The sequence below is a fragment of the Nomascus leucogenys genome, chromosome 13 (assembly GCF_006542625.1).
Source record: "Nomascus leucogenys isolate Asia chromosome 13, Asia_NLE_v1, whole genome shotgun sequence".
Taxonomy (NCBI): Eukaryota; Metazoa; Chordata; class Mammalia; order Primates; family Hylobatidae; genus Nomascus; species Nomascus leucogenys.
This window is the reverse complement of record NC_044393.1, coordinates 39,627,329-39,651,734: the sequence shown is the minus strand read 5'-3', so window position 1 is coordinate 39,651,734 and position 24,406 is coordinate 39,627,329. Positions and strand designations below refer to the sequence as shown.

Sequence of the window (24,406 nt, the reverse complement as noted above, 5' to 3'; positions counted from 1 at the left end):
GCCCAGATGGAGAAGGGAGGCCCCAGCCCACATGGCACATCATGCAATATACCCAGGTAACAAACCTGCACATGTACCCCCAAATCTAAAATAAAAGTTGAAAGAAAAAATGTTTTTAAAAACACCAATATCCTTGTTACAAAATACAAAGAAACCCCAAAAGTGAGTTTGCAGAGATCAGGTGACACACAGTGGGGAGGGCTCAGGGTGATCCTTCTGGAATCTGGAGACCGACCAGAAAGATGCCCTCAGTCAAGACACAGCGACCCCCTAGGAGCAAGCAGCATGCCAGGCACCCAGATCCTGTCTCTAAAACCATTCCCTCAGGAAAGGAACCAAGACTCCTTGGAGAAATGGCAGATTGCGGGCAGGTGCTGGGGCATCTCATTATGCCAGCAAGTGTGGAAACATTTGACAAAACAAGGCAGCAGCCAACACTGTGGGGCATGCCGTGGCACAGCAGGCAGCCGAGGACTCTCACTTGCCAAATCTTGCACAATTTGGGCACCAAAATAATTAAAAACCATAGGGAGGAAATGGGAATTCATGAGTCCATACCAGTGACTGGTACATGTATGGCTAGATCTGGACAGACAGGATTTCTCTAGCTTGAGTAGAATGCCAATAGCATGGACAGATGTGGAGGGGCTGCTAAGCAGGAAAATCATTTTGCAACCATCATAGTAAAGACTGAATCAGGCAAGAATCACCAGTGATGCTAAATCCAGGGAAAATTCTGATGAAGGCAGCATATTTGCATGGTCTTAAAGTGTCTCTCCACTGACTGTGTATTATTAATAGTTGCAGGGGAGAAAAAACAGTGATTACAGAGCAGAGAAAGCAGGCGACACCTCGGTTGGGAGATCAGAAGCAACACCAGCGAGCGGGGCACAACATCACCCACATGCTGTGCCAGCCGAGGATGCACAGCCTCAGTGCTGTGAACAGGAAACATCAGAAACACACAAAACAAGAACGTTGCTATGAAAAAGCAAGGAGGACAACATTCCTCAAAAATATCAATGTTATAAAGACAAAGAAAGGAAATGAGTCAGAATAAAGGACATTAAAGAGACAACCTGGCCCTGGGTGGATGCACTGAGGGAAGCAGAACTCGGCCAGCAGGTAACATGTTGCTTCGATGGCAGTTCATGAAGCTAGCAAGCATGCCTCAGTCATGAGAAAATATTCTCATTCAGTCAGGTGTTGGGAAACTTACTCTCCAGGAAACAAAAGCCCTCGCTTGTGGCTTTTACAAATTTCTGTGGTTTAAAGCCTGTATCAATTTGAAGCCTACCAAAGGCTGAATGAGCAATCTGCAAATCCTTGAACTCCGCATGATCACCTGCAGGAGCAGGAAGCTGCACAGCACTGCCAGCAGAACGGGAGGAAGCGTTTCTCAGGAAGTGCACACAAGCACTGGGCGGTGAAGGGTCAGGGTGTGCATATCTGACCCTCGGATGCTAAATCATGTTTAGCATCTTTATGGGTACTTATACACCTTTTTCTTATTAGGTTATGTATTCATATTTGGAGAGAGTTTTTATATATTCTGGATCTAAGTCTTTTATCAGATAAATACATAATTCACAGACATTTACTCCCATTTGTGTCTTTTGATCAGTGGGCCTTAATTTTTATTAAATCAAATGTTATTATTGTAAAAATCTATTATGAACTAGGCTTTAGAAGGTATAGTAAATAAAATTTGGATGTTGTGAAAATCACAACGTTTTCTCCTTTTCTCAGTGGCTTCTCCAGTGTTCTGTCCAGGGCCAGGTGCTGCCTTCAGTTGTCCTGTTCCTTTAACATCCTTGACTCTGAAACATTCCCACAGCCTTTCTTTGTCTTTTATGACATTGATAATTTTGAAGAACACTGTTGTTCCTGCCCATTTTTCATAGAAATGGTCTCATGTTGTGGTTTGCTGATGTTTCCTTTGGATTGAGGCTGTGGCTCAGAAATAATGATGTCTACACGTTCACATCCACACCAACACAAGCCAGTGAGCAGGTATACGAAGGCAGAGCCAACAGGGTGAAATGTGAACAGGTGCATGTGGGTAAAGGTACACAGACATGTGTTCTGTGCACTAGTTTTGTTTGTAACTATGAAAGCTTGAAATTGTTTTCATATAAAAAGTTTTTAAATATTCTAAATGTTAGTTTGAAACAGACAAGAAATATCCAAAAAAAGGAAAGGGGAAATATCTGAATAAATAGGTTATATTTAAATATAAAATATCTCTGCTGTTTCAAAAAATAAAATTGAAAGAACCCCAGATGAAAAGAATAGCATGTCTTTAAGTAACAGAATCATGTTAAAGAAAGAAGGGTCTTAAATATGAAAAATCCAGGGCACTAAAGGAACCTATTAATGGAAGGTTATCTCTAGGTTCTGAGTCTGCTCCAGCAGCTACCAGAGGAGGAAGCCGGCAGCCCACATGCAGCTGCAGTCCTAGCAGCACACCGTCTGGACCCCATCCGCACGGCAGGCCCCACCCACCCCACACACACCAGTCGAGGCAGAAGGAAGGCGACATTGCTCACCACACACAGGATTCTCAAAAGAAGAATGAGACGTGCAGGGAACAACGGCAGGGTGCCCAGATGGAGGCAAACCACAGACAGGAAGGGGTAGGCACAGCCACTGAGAACGCAAGCTCGGGCTCACCTCGATTCTCTGGGGTTGCAAAGCAACGTGTGGCAAGGACAAAGTCAGGGTCACTTTACATGGGAGGGAAATCATTCAGAGTGATTCGAGAATAGACCCTTAAAATTGAACAACAATGCTTTATCTGGTTCTCTGCCTATAGGGCAGCCCATGAATTACCAGCTTCACAGACATATATTTTCCCTATCATACCTGCTCAAATTTCAAATCATGTGAAATTACTTCACATCGATTGCTCACTTAACAATGACCACCACAATATCCCCAGAAACAGTCACAGATTTTCAGCACGGAGTGATGTGGCCTTAAGATTCACACACGGAAAGAATGAGCTGTAACTAAAACCAGTTGTGCTGTGGCATCACCACCCAAGGTAACTAAAGATTATCCACCGGGTAAAATTAAGTCAGTTTCAGATCATCACCTATTCATATAGTTATAAACTATGGTTGCCCAACTTGAAAATTTTTATTAAAATTATTATTACAGCTAACTTGCAGGAGAAATGAATGAGTGAACAGTAAGCAAGCTCTACTGATACCTTTAGATTTTTTTCTCATTTTTGCTGGGTGGGGGGATTATACGGGGTCTTAAAATGGCTGTTATTTGTGGATGCATGTGACTTATCTCTGTTCACCTGGCAATGCTGCCTGGAAAGAATTCCATGCCTAAAATCATCCGCTTCCATGTTATTTTCAAGCCTATACAGGGTTCTGTTAGAATAACAGTCATAACATGCCCAGCCGTTCCTGATGCTGAGAGCTTGGCTGGGTTCAGTGTCTATTGTTACAACTTGTTTGGACCTAACCCTCTGTATGCCAGGATGTAAGATGGGCAGGTGGGTCAAGGACTGGGGTTTTTGATGGTGAAAAAAATGTTTCTGTACAAGTTTTGCATAAATTAACTTTTGGTAAATTAAAACCTAACCAGGACCTGCCTATGAAAGAACCATGTGGTCAATGACTTTAGAGATAAAGTAACTTTTCTGTATTGTTAATAATCAACCCAACTCAACTCTAGTTTGTTTTCTTCTACACAGAATTTCTTCTGCGGGCCAGAGCAGGGTGGGGTGAGACCATGGGGAGCTGGCTGGGCCAGCCATCAGATCGTCTGCGAGGCGGCCTTCAAGGCACTGGAACTGGGCTTTCCTCACAGAACCACTCTTGCAGATCTAGAGAAACACCCGAGCTTTAAAACATTCCACGGTCTCTGCGTGCTCAGGTGAGCAGAGAGGGGAAGAAATGGAGGCTTTGGAATGCCCCAGAACCTGGCAGCTTGCATTTAAAATGTGCCAAGGAGGGTGGTGGTCCAACCGCAGGCTCTGAACCCGAACAATCAATCACACTGTGTCATACAGAACCAGAACACAGGCTGTGAGGGTGGGCGTCCAGGCCTCCCAGCAGCCCACACGTGGCCCAGCGGGGCAGGTGAATGTGTGGCACGCCGAGGTGTGAAGTGACTTCCTTGTGCCCATTCTCTTTTTTTGGGGAGGGATGGAATCTCGCTCTGTGGCCCAGGCTGGAGTGCAGCGGTGTGATCTCGGCTCACTGCAACCTCCGCCTCTTGGGTTCAAGTGATTCTCCTGCCTCAGCCTCCTGAGTAGCTGGGACTACAGCCGTGCACCACCACACCCAGCTAATTTTTGTATTTTTAGCAGAGATGGGGTTTCACCATCTTGGCCAGGCTGGTCTCGAACTCCTGACCTCGTGATCCACCCGCCTCGGCCTCCCAAAGTGCTGGGATTACAGGTGTGAGCCATCACGCCCGGCCTCCTTGCACTCATTCTCTTTCGGGGAACGTGGCAGTTCCAGATGCTCTGCGTCATGTGATATCATGAGGGACTGACGCAGCAGCAGGTTTGAGCATCCCGTCCTCTGTTGGGCCGGCCAGTGAGGAGGCTGGCGAGAATGCAACACCATGGCACATTCCTGGCTAGTTTTTCTTTCTTTTGGAAAACAGCTATGTTCCCCAAAATAGGCTATTTATGTTAACCTGTTATTACATTATTATTCTTAAATAAATTAATAAATTAAAAAAATTTCCACTTTAATTTTTACCATGGTAAATATTAAATTTAATCCACATAACCTACATCAACAAAAGCTCTTTGGGGTCCTTGAGAACGTTAAGCATGTACGGGGGTCCTCCTGGGTTTAAGTTTCATTCACCACGTCCACTGCGCCCTGCACTCCTGTGTCTCCAACTGACAGACACGCATGGCAGGTTTGGCCCAGGAAAGCTAAACATGAACAACAGAAGACGACAGTGCCCTGCATGGTGCCTGGACACACAGAGGCAGCCTTCAGGATAGGTGGCAACAAGAGCCAGGGAACCCTAAGTCTAGGAGTGTGACAAGGCCATGGTCAAGCATGGCCGCAAGCAGAGGCTCTCCCTGGAGCAGACACTCCTGCGTTCCTGTGGACCACCTGCGTGTGGAGACCCAGAGCCTGGACATGAGACTAAAAGGCAGACAGAGCGGGGCATGTACCCGGCACTTGAGCTCGTATTCCTTCAGGACTGCTGCGAACCGCTCCTCCTGGGCCAGGAGCTCTGCACTCTGTGGCTCCAGCTGAAAGGCAGACACGGAGGAAGTCACAGGTGGGCCTCGGGCCAGAGGGGGACCTGCTTCTCCAGCCCCTGGGCTCCAAGAACCTGCCCAGCTTCCCCCAACACCAGGCGCTGCATCTCCAGGTACAGCCGCCATCCCCCCTCCTTCTCCCTACTCCCCCGTCTAGAAGGTCACAAGGCATAAGGATTTTCCAGATTTATCTAAGGTAGCCACACTCATCCCTGGAGCTCAGACCCTGACCCTGGGCAGCCCCTCTCCCCATCCTCCTCCCTAGGTGACACCCAGGGAGGGCCCTGCCCTCCCTCCATGCCCCCCACCACTGAGGCTGTCGCTAGTGAGCAGCTGTGCTGTGCGGGCAGATGGCCCCCCACATTGTCATGCAGAGGAGGCAGAGGGAAGGCCTCATGCTGATTTTCTCTTCATTCTAAATTTTAGGAGAATACCAAATTCTGTCACCTGCCACATCTCTCCCCCGCCACCCCCACTCTGCCCAGCAGGCCCTCCCCTCTGGAGGCAGACTGTCAGCAAAGGGACTCGCCTTGTCCTTCAGCACAAACTCCAGGTCCTTCTGCAGCTTCAGGGCCAGCCTCTCTGAATCCGAAAGCTTTTCCACCACTTCCACAATCTCCTTCTGTAGGCGACTGTTTTCCTAGGAGACACAGGCCAGTGGCTCATCAGGCTCCTGCAGGACGGAGGGGATGTGTGCAGGATGGAGGTGAGAGGCTTGCTTCTCACAGGACTGGGCATCAGGAAAGAACTCCCACCCGCCGCAGGCAAGGCACCTGGTGCTGTGCAGGCGGCTGTGCCGGGGATGTCCCCCAGCCTCCCAGGACAGACCTCAGAGCCCACCCAGACTGTGGCTACCCCATCGTCTTCACTTCTCTTGTCCCCTCCCTTACCACATGCTCAGAAACGCCATGAGTCATACAAGAAAGGGTGGGGAGTCGGGCGCGGTGGCTCACGCCTGTAATCCCAGCACTTTGGGAGGCCGAGGCAGGCAGATCACAAGGTCAGGAGATCAAGACCATCCTGTCTAACATGGTGAAACCCCATCTCTACTAAAAATATAAAAAATTAGCCAGGCCTGGTGGTGGGAGCCTGTAGTTCCAGCTACTCAGGAGGCTAAGGCAGGAGAATGGTGGGAACCCGGGAGGCGGAGCTTGCAGTGAGTGGAGATCGTGCCACTGCACTCCAGCCTGGGCGACAAAGTGAGACTCCATCTCAAAAAAAAAAAAAAAAAAAAAAAGAAAGGGTGGGTAATACAAAAGCATTGCAAAAGTATTACAGAAACGGCATCCTTCCAGAGCCATTCCTAAACCAGGGATCAGATATTGTACCAGGACAGCTCAGACAGCCATCACCAGGGGAGGAGGCAGTGTCTGTAGACGGTTGGGGACTGCGGTGAGAAGGGTGGAGAGCAAGACTGTTGGGGGGCTCAGGCTGCCCAGCCTCTCCTCCCGGGAGGTGGGGCAGGTGTGGGGAGTTAGGAGAGGAGGACACAGGCAGGAGCAGAGCAGGGACCAGCACAGCAAGGGCCAGCACCTCTGTCCCGCTGCGATGCCTCACTGGAGTCAGTATCAGGGGACGGTTGTGAGACACTCACCAAAGCCCATCAAACCCCATCAGCTCCAGGCCACAAAGCCAGCCTCGGGCAGGCTGGGCTTTAGGTTCTGGTCTCTTTGCTGCCCCCACGGGTGTTCCTGGTTTCTGGGGTTGAAGCAGTGCTGGCTGCGGGTGCTGGCCCTCCCTGACCTCAGGTCCACCTGTCCCAGAGCAGAGAGTGGGAGTGGTGGGGAAGGAGGGGCAATGTCCTGCTGGCAAGCCAGGACCCCTTCTGCTCTGCAGCAAGTGGGACACTTCTTTACTGCGGCAGGTGTTCCCTCGGGCCCTGCCCTAAAACATAAACTTGAGGGCACTGGCAGGTGTGGATCTGGATCCTCAACCAGGATGACGTGGGTGTGGGGAATGCTCAGGCTCCCCCCAGCTTCCTGGATGCGCTGGGGATGCCCCTACCTTCAGGGCCAGGGTCAGCTTCTCACGAAGACCAGCCTCCTCGGCCTGCAGGCGCCCCACGTCCCACTCCAGCGCGGCCCTCTGCCTGTGGGCCTGCTCCCAGAACAGCTCTCGCTCTGCCTCCACCTCAGACCGCAGGAGGCTCAGCCTTTCCCGGTACCCCTGCTCCAGATGCCTGTAACATGCCACACATCACACGTCAGACATGTCATGTCAGGGCCACCCAGGCCCACGCCACCCCCTTCCTAGCCTCCTCCCTCTTAGAAACGCCCCTGTCCTCAGCACATGCAGGGCCGCCCTGCCTTGGCTGAGCTGCCCATGCTGGGAGGCAAATCTGAGGTTGGGTGCTCCTCCCTCACGGGCTGGTGGAAATGACCCCAGACAAGGGGATCTGGTGGGTCACATGGCAAATGCCACCAGCTGCCCCCTCACAGCGAGGAGCACAGCTCCCTGGGGTGAGTCTCAAGGTGGCCCCTCCACCCGGTGTGCATGGCAGGCAACAGCCCTTTGATAAAGACTTTTGATACCAAATGCACGTGAAAATCACCTCCCTCCCAAGGAGGGAGGCAGCATGAAACCCATGGACAGTGAATTCCCAAAGCAATCCGAGGAAGAGGTGGGGGATATTTTTTTCTCAGCTGCTACATTCATCTTTTACAATAACCATTTCCATTAGCAGGAAAAACAGTGTTCAACGCTCAGTCTCATCTCTTTCTGAAACAGCAGCTTCACTGGAATTCTCAAACCACGTCTACCCAGACTGAAGACCAGTGAGGCTCCGACTTCTGCAGAAGCCTGGTGATGCCCATAACCAAGTCCGAGACACCAGAGCCCCAGAGCCCAGGCTTTTAATCTTGGCTCAGAACTTTAAAGAAACAACACTCAAAAGGGAAGAGTATGAAGGAAGTACAATAATCTGACTAATTTAATACTCCACAAATCTTTTGGGGTAGTGTTAAAGCTACGTATTTCCTATCAGTCTACTGTTTGAAAACTTTTGAAATACACAAAAATAGGGAAATGGTTAAATAAATTACGGCAGATCCACACAAATACCCATGTGAGATGATCTGTGGCCATCAGAAAAGCATAAGCAACATGGTATCTTTTTTTTTTTTTTTTTTTGTAGACAGAGTCTTGCTCTGTCGCCCAGGATGGAGTGCAGTGCAGGATCTCGGCTCACTGCAAGCTCCGCCTCCCAGGTTCATGTCATTCTCCTGCCTCAGCCTCCCAAGTAGCTGGGACTACAGGCGCCCACCACCACGCCCGGCTACTTTTTTGTATTTTTTAGTAGAGATGGGGTTTCACCATGTTAGCCAGGATGGTCTTGATTTCCTGACCTTGTGATCCGCCCGCCTCGGCCTCCCAAAGTGCTGGGATTATAGGCGTGAGCCACCGCGCCCGGCCGCAACATGATATCATTTTTTTTAAGAATTATGTGCATAGAAAAAAAAGGTGAAAGATATATAGACAATGTAAAGACTGATACCCCCGGGAAAGTGAGATTTCTGGTTTTATTCTTCCTTTAATTGTATTTTCTAAAATGTGTGCAATAAACATGTATCATTATGTTTATAGTAAGGAAAACCTAATGCAATAATAAAAGCTACTTACAGAAATCTACTCATAACTCCCATTGCTCATGGGACAAAACCCAAGCTCTCAGGGCCACGTGGGTTCTGAGGCTGCAGCTTAGTACCCCGAATGCATCCCTCCACCAGGTTCAAAGACAGAGGTGCTGCCTTAGTGTTTCCAATCCTCTAACCCTGGGAAAGACAATTCACACAAGTCTTTCCAAATGGCTGGGAGAGAATCAAGCTATACACGTGTGGACAGAAGCAAATCAGTTCTCAGTTACTCAAACTGAGTATGAAAGTCAACTTAATTCCAGCTTTGAACACAAGTGTCTCACAAGGAGCACCCTTGTCTAGGAGCCCTGCTAACCCCAAGGCTGGGATGAGGCTGTGCTCGGGAGAGAGAGGTAGCTGGTCAGAGCCCAGCCCCTCAGGTCCTGAGAGGCAGCACCAAGATCCCTGTGGCACCAACAGGGATAGCTGGTTCCCGACACTCAGGATGAAAGTGAGAGGCGGACGAATCGAGCTTACAACAGAGCCGTCAGGAGAAAGGAGGGGGTGTCCAGGGAGAGGAAATGAGTTCCTGGAGCTCCCCGTGGGTCTCCCTGACATACTTTCAGCTCCTGAATGTTAGCAATTGTCTCCTCTGGAGATCCAAGCTGGCCTCATGTGCGCTCTGGAAGGCAGGGAGCTATGAGAATGTCTTAAGCAACAAAGTCAAGGTCACCTCCCCCAGGGGCCGGGGGGCATCTTTTGGTCCCTCCTCTAGGAATTCCCCAGCCAGGTGGGAACGATGACGCTACAAGGCTGGCCCAGAATAGCTCAGCTGATGGAGACCACAGAGACCCTCCCTGCCCACAGGAGCAGGGACACCGCTTCCTAACGAAACGCCTTCCACGCTCAGGGCAGGGAACTTGGGCCTTGAGGCCTAGCCCAGCTCCTCCACGTGGAGGGCAAGGGCCCCAACCACTGCCTGCGCCTGTCCCTGTATCTGGCTTTTCGCCTCACCAGACACCTCCTCATGTTTGGTGAAAGGAGACTTGACTTTTAGCTTCCCTGAAAATGACCACAGTCCTACAGGGGCTTCCCACCACCACCACAGCCACAGGAGCCAGTGGCACCAAGAACGTATGCTCCAGGGGGCCCACAGGCCACACAGGCCCCATGCATGCACACAGCACCCCCCCACTGCACCCCATGGGCCCCATGCACACAGTACCCCCACTGCACCCCACAGGCCCCACGCATACTCACAGCACCCACATAGCACCACACAGGCCCCACGCACACTCAGCAATCCCACTCAGCACCCCCACTGCACCCCACAGGCCCCATACATGCACACGGCCCTTTCCACTGTACCCCTCTAGCCCCAGAACACTCACAGCACCCCCACTGCACCCTACAGGTCCCAAGCATGCTCAAAGCACCCACATGGCACCACACGAGCCCCACATACACTCACAGCACCCAAATGGCACCCCACGGGCCCCATGCACACTCACAGCACCCCCACTGCACCCCATGGGTCCCATGCACACGCACTGCACCACCGCTGTACCCCACATACCTGAGGTCCCATGAACACTCACAGCACCCTCATTGCACCCCACATGCCCTTGCACTCCACAGGCCCAACACACTCACACTAACTCCCCACACCATGTAGAGGCGCAGGTAGATCTGGACCTGCTGTGTACGGTGTCCCCAGCCAGCCCTGGAAGGAAAGGGGACTTGGGAGGTGCAGGCAAACAGAGGCGGGGTGAGGCTCCGCCCTGTCCCAGCAGCCCCCTATGGACTGAACCACGTGGAGGTGGCGGCTGCAGGAGGTGCAGCGGGGACCCCCTTCTGCCCAGCACAGATCCATGGAAACTCTGAGGACATGGGTTATGGAGATGGGGGGGGCCCACTGGTCTTAGAGCTGGCCCCGGACTGTGCCTGGCTCTGGAAGGCCTGAAGGAGAGTGGCTGGGCTCTGCCCTCATGCTTCTCCCACCTGAGGCTCTTGCTCCCCAGAAAGCTGACCAGTGGCCTTCGGCTGTCCCAGAAACAGTGTAAGGCCAGGAGAAGGGAGACCTGGGTGTCAGCTTCACATACGCATGCTCACTGCTGCGGGACTGGGCCAGTTACTGAGCTGCTCCAGGACTCAGTTTGTTTGGCTGAACAATGGGGATAAATGGCCTATTTGGTCCCAGTGGCCGGTAAGTGAGGCGACCCCTAGTGCACACAGGAGACACACCACAGCCATCTCACCAACCAAACTCACTTCCCCAGAGGGCATGGACCCATCAGTAGCCCCTCAACCCCTGGACCCCCAGGTGCACGACAAAGATGCTCAGGGCTTCTCTGGTAAAGGAGAAGCAACTTCAGGCTTCAGCCCACGGTGCAGCTGGCACAATTCCAACAGGCGATGTGGCCAGCAGCCGGGCTCCCATCTGCAGGCTCACCCGGGGGACCCTGCAGCACCCCAAGCAAACCGCCCGCATCCTTGGAGGGTGCCACACCACGTGGCTCCACCGTGCATAGCTCTTCTCTGCTAGCCACGCTCAGCTGAGCCACTGCCACCAGGGCCATGGCAGCGAGTGCTGTGTCTGTGTTGTGCAATGCAGAGGGTGGGCCGACCTGCAGACAAAGAACCCAAGGGCGTGGGTACAACAGGGCCAGGACTGCAGCCTCGGGCAGACCTCCCGAGCCACCAGAGGACCCACTGACAAGGGAGAATGGCAGGGAGGCCAGCCATGTGTTGCTGCCCCTGCCCAAGAGCTGTGTGACTCAGAGCCAGGAAAGCCTGTCCTGAGCTACCCCTGGAGGACCCTCCAGGCATGCGCAAACTTCAGGTGAAAAACAGCAGCTGAGCCCTGGCAGACATGTGCCCCACCAATGACAAAGAGAAGCCCCTCTCCCTGCCTGAGCCTGGGACACCCTCTTGGGAGGGATTTCCTCAGATGTTCTGTTCGTGAACCAGTGCGGTGGTTGTATCCTTAAACAAAACAAATCAGAAATCTAAGGCCAGGCATGGTGGCTAACATCTGTATTCCCAGCACTTTGGGAGGCTGATGGGGGCGGATCACTTGAAGTCAGGAGTTGGTCAGCCTGGCCAACATGGTGAAACCCCGTTTCCACTAAAAATACAAAAGTTAGCTGGGTGTGGTGGCAGGCGCCTGTTTAATCCCAGCTACTTGGGAGGCTGAGGCAGGAGAATTGCTTGAACCTGGGAGGCGGAGGTTGCAGTGAGCCAACATGGCACCACTGCACTCCAGCCTGGGCTACAGAGGGAGACTCCATCTCAAAAACAAAAGCAAAAATAAAAACAAATCAGAAATCCCTTTCTCTGGTCTATCCAGCCACTGTTCCACACAACTGTCCCCACATTGGGGTCACTACAGCTGTGATACCTGGAGTTGGGTTCCTTCTCTGGGCTCCTTCTACCTGCTGGGCCAAAAGGAAACCATTGCCAGCCCTTGCAACACAGCCACCTGCCTCTTGCATCACAGGCACACAGCTGGGGGCAGAAAGGCTTGGCTTGTGTGAGAAAGAGCCCAGCAAAGCAAGGGCAGGAGGCAGGACCTCGTCAGCCCTTGGGGACGCAGCCAGGGCCAGGCACTGCACCAACCCCAGGAAGAGCAGGGCTCTGCTTTCTCAAGGCTGTGTCCCCTGGATTCCCCCTGGCTCAGGTGAAATAGGGGGGTTTCCACTCAGCCACACTTGCCGCTCTGGCCCCTGGCAGCCCTGTGTCCACTACCTGCCCTCAAAGGGGCTGGGGAGGCCCAGGTAAGAATCCACCCCCTGGGCCCCAGAACCCACTTGATTTTCTTCTCCGTGAGCTGCTCCAGGGCAGAGTGGCAGTCGTCCATCTCTTTCACAAACTCCAGGTTCCTCTTCTCGGCCCTCTCCAGGTCCTGCCTCGCCTTGTCGCGCTCCCTCGCCAGCTGCTCCACCTGCCCTCTGCCACAGGAAGGAGACAGGGTCAGATGGGACCCCACTGCTGGCCTGACCCACCATGCCAGGCAGCTCTGGGCCCCATATCCGCATCATTGATAGAAACTAGCACACCAACTGTACAGCAGGCGCTGCTCCAGCAGCCTGCTCCTAAGGCAGTTTCCACAACTGCTATGCTCATTTTATAGATGGGTACACTGAGACAGGGGAACCACATGACTTGGCAAGGAAAGTTTCTAGGTGGTTTCTAACCCAGGAAGACTGAGCCTGGAGTTCCACAGCATGCCACATTGCTTAGGCAGCCCCAGGGCATGTGGGAGTTGGTCTGTGAGCCCTCTCATCGGCAGCTGGGCATGGATCACAAGTACCTAATTCAGTAACGGGCATGTGTCAGGGAGGAGGCTGGCCACCTGTTAGCCCTGCACAGGCATCCCAGCACACTAGTGAGCACACAGTGAGTCACCAGAGCACAACGCAGTGGTTGTATGTGGTCTCAGCTCTGTCTGGCCACCCTGACCCAGCTGAGGCACTGTGTAAATCGTTGGTGGCACCTGCTATTCCGGTGACTGTTTCCCCACGGAAGGAGCTTTTCTCCCTCCTGTCCCAAGGCCAAGGGATGGACCTGGGCAAGCCTTTCTCTGGTTCTATCTGCAGAGCTGCCTGAGGCCAGAGGCGGCTCCGCTGTCTGCACCTGGACAGATGCAGTCTTTAGGACTGAGATTGTGGTTTCTGCCAATCTTTTCTGCAGCTTCAGAACATTGACAAAAACACCAAAACAATCTTTTTGCAAATCTGCTTAGCAGATGGATGGCCTGAATGGTCAGCCAAACCAAACAGACACAATTAAAAGGGAATGGGTTCTCGGCCCAATGTCACGGGGCATTTTGTGACCACGTTTGAAAAGCACCTTTCCTTCCTCCTGCTGACAGCCCAGCCCCTGGCACTAGAGGCAACGGCAGGACCCCACCTGGTGCTGGCAAGCGCCTGCGCCAGCATGAGGGGGGACCTCACGTCTGTCCCTTCGAAACCTCAATGAAAAGGGCTCAGTGGGGGCCCCCAACATACAGATCCCAAGCACCTCAACAAGTGGGAGGAAAGCCAGCGAGCCTTAAATTGTGTGGACTCAGATGGCACAGGTCCTCAGGCCCCACCCAGCCCAGACACACAGACGAGCGGCTGCCATTCACCTGTCCATGCTCCGCGGCTAGATTCTGCTCCTGTCCCTCTGCGAGCACTGGCTTGAGGGCCCAGAGAGCACGGGACAGACAGTGTGCAGAGCCCTGCCCCAGGACTGGCCATGTGGTATGGACAAGAGCTGACTGGTGTCCTGTGTGTCCCAGACCCCCCTCCAGGCCCGCCTGGCCAGCCACACTGCCACATTCCCCAGTCCCCTGTGGCCTCTTACTGCTGGTAGCTCAGCTCCTGGTGGTAGCAGGCCAGGGCTGCCTGCTGGACGGCACGGTCCACTGTCATGAGCTCGTTGTCAAGGGCCCAGGTCAGCTCCAGAAGGTTCACCTTCTCATCCACGCTGAAGTCCAGGCTCTGGAAGCAGCAAGCCTGGTAAGCAGGAAAGGCTGAGGGACTTCCCCAAGCAGACACCTCTTTGCTCCCTCCCTAGTCCAGGGCCTAGCCCAGCACGGCTGTCCCAGGCAGCACCTGCCCCTCCTGTCTGCCAAGGTCTCTGCATCTTGAGGGGTGCTCCTCCTCCATCCCACGCAACTCTGGTGGGCTGTCAACGGCCTGGTCCTCCTGCCTCTGCCTCAGGGGTGCATAGGCCCAGGCTAGACAGAACCCCTCTTCCTGGACAAAGTGTCCGACACAGGCAGGGGCAAGTCCCCTGCAGGCCCTTCATGGGGACTGCTGTGGAGGCCAGGGCACAAGGCCCTGTTCCCTCTGAAATAATCTATTTTAAGGATGTGAGCCTTGGGATTCCCTGCAATGAGGCCTGACCTGCAGCTCATGCCACCAGGAAAAGCGTGGCGAGATGGAGAGGGTCCCCACAGCAGCCCTCAGGCTTAGAGCCAAAAAGCTTTCCAGAGCAGGGTGTTCCTCCCCTCAGAAGTGTGAAGAATGCACCTCATAAACTTCAAAGCACAGAACAGCCAGCATTTTACTGAAACAACAAAAAATAGAGCCACACACACCCTAAGCCCCTCAGCTCAAGGACAGCGGCAGCTAACATTCTGTCGCGTTTGCCTTTTCTGCCTCGGGTATTCCTGGCTCTGCTTTCCACTTGTGGCTACAAACGCCCTGCTCAGGCCAGCGGCAGATACCATGGCAGGGCGGCTGAAGCAGGTGCCAGGACGTGCCTGGCCCAGAGTCTCCTGTGAAGTAGGGGCTGACTTTCCATGCTGCCCACTTCCCAGCAGCTCCTGAGGAGCAATGGCATCTTGGGAGAGGCTGGGGAGCCGCCTGGAAAGCTGTCCCTACACAAGCACACGCTCCTCACTATGTCACTGGATGGCGTAGAGGGACAGAGCCACCCCAGCAGCCTGAGGTGAGAAATGCTGACCGAGTTGCAAGGCAGAATTTGGCAATAATCTATCATGAAGCAAGGGAGAAGCCACCCGGGACGTCTTTGCAGACCAGCACCATTGCTCTAGCGCAAATGGGAAAGAGAATAAGTTCCCAATAAGGGCAGAGGCAAGATGCACTCATCAGAGCCAGGGCGCAGCAGCAGCCAGGGCACCCCCAGAGCTGTGGAGTCAGGTGTCGGGCATCTTGGAACCAAGAGACTTGTGCTCTCTGCCCTTCCTGCAAGTGATTTTTGGTGATCCTGCCTCCGCCTCTGGCTCTCAGGACAATCGCGAGGCCAGCTGTCCAGGTCTGGCTTTGCCATCTTGGGGGACTCGGTAACAGATGAGGTTGGGCCTATGAGGGTCTTGGTCCGTGGAGCTGGGTGGACTGTTTCAAGGGCTGTCTGGGCTCCTTCCTGTATTGTCTGTCTGTGCCAACAGGACATTTTCTGAGGGAGTATGACAGAGCCTCCAAGAGTTACAGGGTGCAACTTCAGGAGTCCAGCCTCAGAGAAATGCTGGCACAGCAGCAAGAGGACATCGATGCACTATAAATGCCCAGATTTATCATAGGAAAAGCAAAGGGTCGCATAAATTAGCAAGACAAACGGTATGACACCAATTTTGCAAAACAAAAAAAAAAATTTTAGCCAGAATGTATATATACATCTCTCATGTGCCAGGGAAAAGCTCTGCAGGACACCCACTACACCAACAGCTGTCGCCCCCTCCAGGGACTAGGGGGAGGGGGGCAGGTAGGCTTTCTTTCTTATTTAATAGGTTTTTGTTCAGTTGAGTTCACTGCACCTTGTGAGGCTGTCTTCCCTCATCCATGCTTGGCCCCTGCACACCTCTGCCCCTGCACAGTTGTCGCCAAATTGTGCCCAAGGCAGAGCTCCTTCCAAATCTCCAGGGCTGGCCTGCATCCCTCTGGGAAGCCTGAGCCTGTGAGGAGCTGTGTCCCATGCGAGCACCACATCTTCCCTCCCAGGCAGCCCCAGCAGAACACGGAGGGAAGGGTGCGCCTCCTTACACCCGGCCCATGGCAGGAAGGACCTGGGATAAGTGGGCGCCATGGGGGAGAACAGCTCAACCAGCCAGGCAGGGGCTCCAGGAGAGTTCGGGCTCACTCTGAGATCATCAGTAACTGCTGTGACAGTGGTGCCCAACAGAAATCGTCATCATCACAACAGGCAATTTCTTTCCATTCATCTAACCTCCTTGGCCCAACATTCAGGGCAAATGTCTAAGCCACTAAAGGCTACCTTCAAATGGACTTTTTCACACTATCTTTGTATTTTATTTCTTATCCTTTTAAATTATAATGTCCTATATTTTAGTAGCAAAAATTAAGAGATAGGTTTCTACTTGGACTTCCTTGCATGGCATTCTCTGCACAGAGCACACACCCCTGCTGGGTCCCTGGCTTGGGACACTCCATCCATCCTCCTCTGCAGCAGACGGGCCCCCCAGGTTCCCTGTCCAGCTTAGGCATCACCCAGTTCCAAACCTGCAAGATCTCCCTGCCATTCTGAATCCCCTCCTGGGTCCACATGGCCAGGACCTGATCAGGAAAAGCGAAGCCAGAACCATCGTCAATGCTGGAGAAGAGGCGCAGGCTGGAGCACAGGGACACGAGGGATGAGGTCGTGGTGGTGTGGCAGCCGCTCTCCTCTGGGACCTGCATGTCAGGAAGACTTCCATAGCGCCCAGCGTCCAAAGCCTCACGCCTGTGCGCTATTGATGTGCTCTCCACCCTCCCCAGCCTGTGCTCAGAGGGCCTCACAGGAACAGCTCATGAGACCATCCTCAGCTCTCAGAGGGGTCAGAGGTGCAGCCCCATCACACGACCTCTCCAAGGTCACATGGCTGTGCAGGTGAGAAAGCCGGGACATGCAACCAAGGCCCCCAGCACCCAGGACTCTGAGGCCTTGCACCCACGTGGCCCAACCGGCCAGCCCCAGTCAGCACACTCATCAGCACTTGGAGAGGGACGACAAAGGAATTTTAATGTTCCACCCTTGAATTCACAAAGGTGGGAGCCTGGCCTCGCAGAGGCAGAGGCCAAGAGAGTCCATGCCAGCACCAGGAAAGTCTCAGCTGTGAAAAGAAACCCAAGGCAGGCTGGAAGGGCAGAAGTGCGCTGGCCCAGGCAGAGGCGCACACCCCCCCGGACCCTCAGAATGCAGCATGAGTGGCTCATGGCCACTCATGGGGTTCGACAATGAAGGCAAGCCAGCTCAGGAGGCATCTCCCCAGCCTACACTAAGCATGACCTGTGGGACCTCATGTTGCTCATTCTGGCCTTACATGGCTGCCTGACCCCTTTCCTCAGTGCTGGCTCCTGAGTTTCTTCTTTGTCATTCTCACTGATGTTAGCCTCACTGCAACCTCGACCTCCTGGACTCAAGTGGTCCTCCTGCTCAGCCTCCCAAGTAGCTGGGACCACAGGCATGTGCCACCGCACCTAGATAATTTTTAAATCTTTGAGATGGGGTCTGACTATGTTGTCTCACCTTCTCTCAAACTCCTGGGCTCAAGTGATCTGCCTGCCTTGGCCTCCCAGACTGCTGGGACTACAGGCACGAGCCACTGTGCCGGGTCCTCATTGATTTTTTTCACCAGGTTTCTAAATTATTTGGGTTTTTAAATTAAATTAAATTTATTTATTTATTTGAGATGGAGTCTCACTCTGTCACCCATGCTGGAGTGCAGTGATGCGATCTCAGCTCACTGCAACTTCTGCCTCCTGGGTTCAAGTGATTCTCCTGCCTCAGCCTCCTGAGTAGCTGGGATTACACATGTGTACCACCACACCTGGCTAATTTTTGTATTTTTACTAGAGACAGGGTTTCACCATGTTAGCCAGGCTGGTCTCAACCACCTGACCTCAAATGATCCACCCACCTCGGCCTCCCAGAGTGCTGGTATTACAGACGTGAGCCACCATGCCTGGCCCTCATTGACTTTAGAGTCAGAAACCTAGATTCTCAGGCGTATCTACCCCCGGTACAGAACAGCACTACTGGTCCTACAACACCACTCACCAAATTCAGGACCAATTGCAGCAGCAAGGAAGTATCCAGCCCCTGAGCAGCCATGCCCTGGTCTCCTCAAACTGCAGAGAGACCCGGTATTTGTGCAAGAGATAGAGCATGGGTTAAGGGATACTATCAGGACCAATCTTAGACAGACTCAATGGATCCTTTGGCAACTGATATGGCTTAGATCTGTGTTCCCGCTCAAATCTCATATTAAAATGTAATCCCCGATGCTGGAGGTAGGGCCTGGTGGGAGGTGACTGGATCCTGGAGGCAGATTTCTCACAAATGGTTTAGCACCATCCCTCTTAGTACTGTCCTCATGATAGTGAGTGAATTCTCATGAGACCTGGTTGTTTAAAAGTGTGTCGCACCTCCCTCCTCGTTTTCTTGCTCCTGCTCTGGCCATGTGACCTGCCTGCACCCCTTCACCTTCTGCCATGATTGTAAGCTTCCTGAGGCCTCCCCAGAAGCAGCTGAGCAGACACTGGCACCATGCTTCCTGCACAGCCTGCAGAACCGTGAGCTAATTAAACCTCTTTTCTTTATAAATTGCCCAGTCTCAAGTATTCCTTTAGCAATGCGAGAACGGACTAACACAGAAACACTGCCCTCGCCATTCCACAACGGGGAGGATGGGAGGGAGTTTTCTTGCTGGGGCATATCACAGCACAGGTTGAGGAGCTGCCACATTCCTCACCTGAGCACTGCCTTCTGTAGCCCTGGGAAGTGGGCACCTGAGCAGCACGTTCCTCACCTAAGCATTGCCTCCTGTAACCCCAGGAGGTGGGCACCTGAGTAGCACGTTCCTCACCTAAGCACTGCCTCCTGTAACCCCAGCAGGTGGGCACCTGAGCAGCACATTCCTCACCTGAGCACTGCCTCCTGTAACCCCAGCAGGTGGGCACCTGAGCAGCACATTCCTCACCTGAGCACTGCCTCCTGTAACCCCAGCAGGTGGGCACCTGAGCAGCACATTCCTCACCTGAGCACTGCCTCCTGTAACCCCAGCAGGTGGGCACCTGAGCAGCACATTCCTCACCTGAGCACTGCCTCCTGTAACCCCAGGAGGTGGGCACCTGAATAGCACATTCCTCACCTGAGCACTGCCTCCTGTAACCCCAGGAGGTGGGCACCTGAGTAGCACGTTCCTGAGCACTGCCTTTTGTAGCCCCAGGTGGGCACCTGAGCAGCATGTTCCTCACCTGATCACTGCCTTCTGTAACCCCAGGTGGGCACCTGTGCAACACGTTCCTGAGCACTGCCTCCTATAACCCCAGGTGGGCACCTGGGCCGCACGTTCCTCACCTGATCACTGCCTTCTGTAACCCCAGGAGGTGGGCACCTGAGCAGCACGTTCCTCACCTCATCACTGCCTTCTGTATCCCCAGGAGGTTGGCACCTGAGCAGCACGTTCCTCACCTGAGCACTGCCTCCTGTAGCCCCAGGAGGTGGGCACCTGAGCAGCACGTTCCTCACCTGAGCACTGCCTTCTGTAGTCCCAGGAGGTGGGCATCTGAGTAGCACGTTCCTGAGCACTGCCTTTTGTAGCCCCAGGTGGGCACCTGAGCAGCACGTTCCTCACCTGATCACTGCCTTCTGTAACCCCAGGAGGGCACCTGAGCAGCACGTTCCTCACCTGATCACTGCCTTCTGTATCCCCAGGAGGTGGGCACCTGAGCAGCACGTTCCTCACCTGAGCACTGCCTCCTGTAGCCCCAGGAGGTGGGCACCTGAGCAGCACGTTCCTCACCTGAGCACTGCCTTCTGTAGTCCCAGGAGGTGGGCACCCGAACCACCCCCATCATACATGTGAGCCTGAGGCTTGGAGAAGGTAACTCCCCTAGTGACACACAGCCAGGGAAGAGCAACACTGGACCCACCCCAAATCTATATGGCTCCAGAATCTACGTCATGTGGCCTCCCACATACATGCGTGTGTGCATGGCCTGTCCAGTTCTTGGACAGCTCGTTGTGTGGTGACACAGGCAGGGAGGGAGTCAGCAGTTTTAGTCACCAGAGAGTGACAGCAGTGGTTGCTGGGTTCAGGATTTAACGTTACATTTTACCTGGTAATGAGACCAAGCCTTGCTCGGTTTAACCTGAGTGGAAGACTCCAGAAGTAGCACGGGCTCATGACTGAAGAGGCCAAGCTGGAATTCCTCAAGACTCACTTTGCCGTCTCCGTCTTGATCCAGTTTGTTAAACAGGTCTTCGAGTTCCTAAACAAAAGCCATGATACCTCAGGCCCACCCACAAGAGCTCCACCCAACCCCCCTCACCAGGGCCTCCCTCCCTCACTCCCTCTGGTTCCAAGTACCCAACAAGGGCCGTTTCCTAGTCTTATCCAGCCTTAAAACTGTGTAGACCATGCAGGCTGTATTTTCCCAAGGCGCCCCCTCCCTCTATCTTGTAAAACCCACAGGACTTGGTTTCCATTTCACTGTGAATGGGTGTCACCTGAACCTCCCAGTTCTACAAATGCTCATTCAGTGTCTGCTGGGGCTGGAGCCTGCGGGATGCTGAGCAAGGCCAGGCCCTGCAGTGTGAGGCCCAGCAAGGACACAGGGCTGAGAAGAACTCCAGCAAGGCAGACTGGCCTCCCACCTAGGAGGAGAAAGAACATGGCCACTGGGGAGTGTGGACAGGCTTGGGGGCCTTGTCTTGGCTGCGCAGTGGAACCTGGCCACACAGAGAAGGGGGAAAGGCATCCAGGCAGAGGAAGGATGTGAGTGAAGGAACGGGAAGTGCCTGCTACACCTGAGCATGGCAGGGAGTCGGTGAGACTGGGCAACTCCATCAGAGATGGGCTTTCAAAGGTGTCTGGAGTTTTTAGCCTTTGGCAGAAATGCCAAGAGCCACCAAAGGATTTTAGATTAGAAAGTGATGCACCTAAATGAGTGGCTGAAGGGCAGAGGGGTTTCCAGACCCAACACTAAACCGTGACCATGGCCAGGAACACGTGGCTGGATGGCCTGCTGTGCCCCTCACCTCTTTCTTGAGTCCCTGGAGCCCGACGCTCTGGCAGACCACAGCCAGCTCCTGCTCGCTCAGGTGCCCGCTGCTGCCCACCCCCAGCTCTTCCCACATGCCCCGGATCTGGCTCTCTGGGGTGTCAAAGGAGGGGCTGCAGGACTTCTTGGGGCTCCCAAAGTCCTCGGAATCCCAGGTCTGCAGCTCTCCTGAAGCAAGGGAGGAGTCACAGTTAGACCCTGATGCATACACAATGGAGCACGACTCAGCCTTAGAAAGGACGTTCTGCCCTTTCCAACAGCGTGGATGAATGTGGAGGACATTACGCTAAGTGAAATTAGCAGACACGGAAAGACAAACACTGTGAGATCTCACTCACACGTGGGATCTAAGGAAAGGGGAACTCACAGGAGCAGGGTGTAGAAGACTGGTTACAGAGCTGGGTGGTGGGGGAGATGCTAGTGGAGGGGGGTCACTTTCAGTTACAAGATGACTAAGTTCTGGAGCCCTAATGTACAGCATGGTGCCTACAGTTAATAAGACCCGATTGCTTCCTTGAAGTTTGCTAAGAGAGTCTATCTCAAGTGTTCTCAGCACACACACATAACTAGGTGAGATGGACGTGTTAACTGGCTGGACTGTGGTCATCATTCCCTTCACAATGTACACGTCTCAGATCATCACATTGTACACCTTAAATATATACAATTTTTATTTGTCAATCACACCTCAATAAGGCTGGGGAGAAAAACCAGCAACAGTTAAGTCCTGTGCTCCAAGCTGAAGCATTTCGGGGAAGCACAGCAATGCTGGTCAGTGACTCTGAAATCAGACGGATCGATGGATAGAGGGCTGGATGGATGGACAGATAGAGGGATGGACGGATGGACAGAGGGATGGATGGACGGACAAAGGGGAGCTGCAAAGCACCAAAGGTGGAATTAGGTGGTTGGTACATGGGTTTTCATGCCACAGTTGTTTGCACTTCACTCTGTTTACACATTTTCAAAATAAATGTTAGGGGAAAATATCTGCCTGTAATGGGGAAAATTCTTTCTGAAGAGAACCTTCTATGGTCAGCTGTGCAAGCACTTAAAAGAGGCAGAGGGGCTGGGCGCGGTGGCTCATGCCTGTAATCCCAGGACTTTGGGAGACCGAGGCGGGTAGATCACGAGGTCAGGAGTTCAAGACCAGCCTGGCCAAATTGGTGAAACCCTGTCTCTACTAAAAATACAAAAATTAGCCAGGTGTGATGGCAGCCACCTGGAATCCCAGCTACTCAGGAGGCTGAGGCAGAGAATTGCTTGGACCCAGGAGGCGGACACTGCAGTGAGCCAAGATCATCACACCACTGCACTCCAGCATGGGCTACAGAAGACGACTCCGTCTCAAAATAAAAAAAGAGGGCGAGGGCTCTATTATTTGTATTTACAATAAAAAGACCAGTCTTTCAATAGCTTAATTTTTGAAAACTTTTCTAACTTACACAGAGCAAAGAGTAAAGTGAAGTCCACAGCACCTGCTGCTCAGGCTCCACTATGACAGCACCCTGCCACAGGCTTCTTCTCTACCTGCTTTTCTTACGACTGAAGTGTTTAGAAGTACAGATGCTCCCCAACTTACGATGGAGCTACAGCCCAACAACCCCACAATAAGCTGCAAATGTCAAGTCGAAGATGTGCTGAATATACCTAACCCACCGACATCGTAACTGGGCCTGGCCTACCTTACACATCTCAGAACACATTAACCAACAGTGGGGCAAAATCCTCTAACACAAAGCCTATTTTAGACTAATGTGTTCAATGTCTCATGTAATCTACTGAACACTGTACTGAAAGTGAAGATCAGAATGGTCCCATGGACACTGAAGGATGGCTTCTACTGAATGCATATTGACCTCACACCATCACAAAGTTGAAAAATCGTTGAGTCAAAACATCATGAGTCTGGATCCATCTGGGGTATCTGAAATCACAGATCTCATGTTACTTCTGCCCCACATATTTGATCTACATCTCTAGAAAAAATATATATATTCTTACATCACCACAATGCCACTACCACACCTAACAAAATCAACAGGATTTTCCCAAGTGTCTCAAAAATATATTCTTAGAGTTGATTTGTTTGAACCAGCATCCAAACTGTTCAGGATGCCCTTGGCTGTTATTCCTCTCACATCCTTCAGCCACAAGCACCTCTCCCAAATCCCCATAGCCCATGCCTTTTTAAAGAAATCAGACCCACTGTCTTGTGGAATGTTCCACATCCGGATCTATCTGCTTGCTTCCCCAGGGTGTCGTCTAACAAGCTCCTCCATCCTTAACATTTCCAGAAAACCTGAGTTACCATCAGAGTCTAGTTTGGCTGCAGGCTCGACATTTTTTTTTTTTTTTTTTGCGGGTGGCGGTGTGTCCTCTGCGCGCCTCACTCGGGAGGCACTGGTGTCTTTAGGACTCATCAGCGGGCTCAGGTGGTGGATGGCCACTTTTCCTAACCTTTGTCTTCCGCCGCTTGTCTTCTTGATGTGTTTGAAGCTGTGGAAACAGCTTGAGAATGAGGACAGACACTGGGTGTCCAGGAGAAAGTGTCTATGGTGAGTTACATGTCCAGCCAGACGTGTTCCTATGGTGAGCTACGTGTCCAGCCAGACATGTTCCTCCATGCCTCATCCACACCGCCTAGCCTAGAGCAGGGACATGGCCGCTTCCACCCAACACAGACTTTAGTGTTGCAGTTCTGCTTCAGCGGTCTGGATCCTTCAGGTAGATGAGCCATGTGGGCGTGAATTACTGATAACCCCGCTGGTAACGGGAAAGCCACCATCCCCCAAAGGAAGCCAGATCGTGTGCTCACAAATGACACTGTGGGTTGGGTTGAGGAAAACAAGAGGAAAGGGACGGGTAAGAAAAGGCCACCTTCGAGGTCCCTTCCGGCCTAAGATGCCTGAAATCTCCAAAGAAAAATGTGAAAGCAATCCTGATACTGGATAATTTCTTAGGCTGGCAGAAGAGGTCGGGCAAGTCCTCTGAGCTTGACATGAGTGTGTGCGCACTACTGTCTGTCAGCTCTGATCCTGTACAAAGGTTTCTGTAAACTGCTGGAA

General features: G+C 52.8%; 1 protein-coding gene across 2 annotated transcripts in view; it reads right to left on the bottom strand.

Annotated features, from left to right (window-relative positions):
* NINL (ninein like) overlaps positions 1–24,406 on the bottom strand; it is a 142,838-nt gene that overhangs the window by 32,287 nt on the left and 86,145 nt on the right. Inside the window, exons 6-14 of one of the 2 annotated variants that reach the window (XM_030826006.1) lie at positions 21,316–21,506; positions 20,394–20,546; positions 16,794–16,964; positions 14,173–14,309; positions 12,633–12,773; positions 7,256–7,430; positions 5,781–5,891; positions 5,162–5,242; positions 2,674–2,682 (exon numbers count right to left, since the gene is read on the bottom strand). In XM_030826006.1, the coding sequence (XP_030681866.1) occupies positions 2,674–2,682; positions 5,162–5,242; positions 5,781–5,891; positions 7,256–7,430; positions 12,633–12,773; positions 14,173–14,309; positions 16,794–16,964; positions 20,394–20,546; positions 21,316–21,506 (1,169 nt within the window). The remainder of the gene's footprint in view (positions 1–2,673; positions 2,683–5,161; positions 5,243–5,780; positions 5,892–7,255; positions 7,431–12,632; positions 12,774–14,172; positions 14,310–16,793; positions 16,965–20,393; positions 20,547–21,315; positions 21,507–24,406) is intronic. The other variant, XM_030826007.1, reaches the window with a different exon arrangement.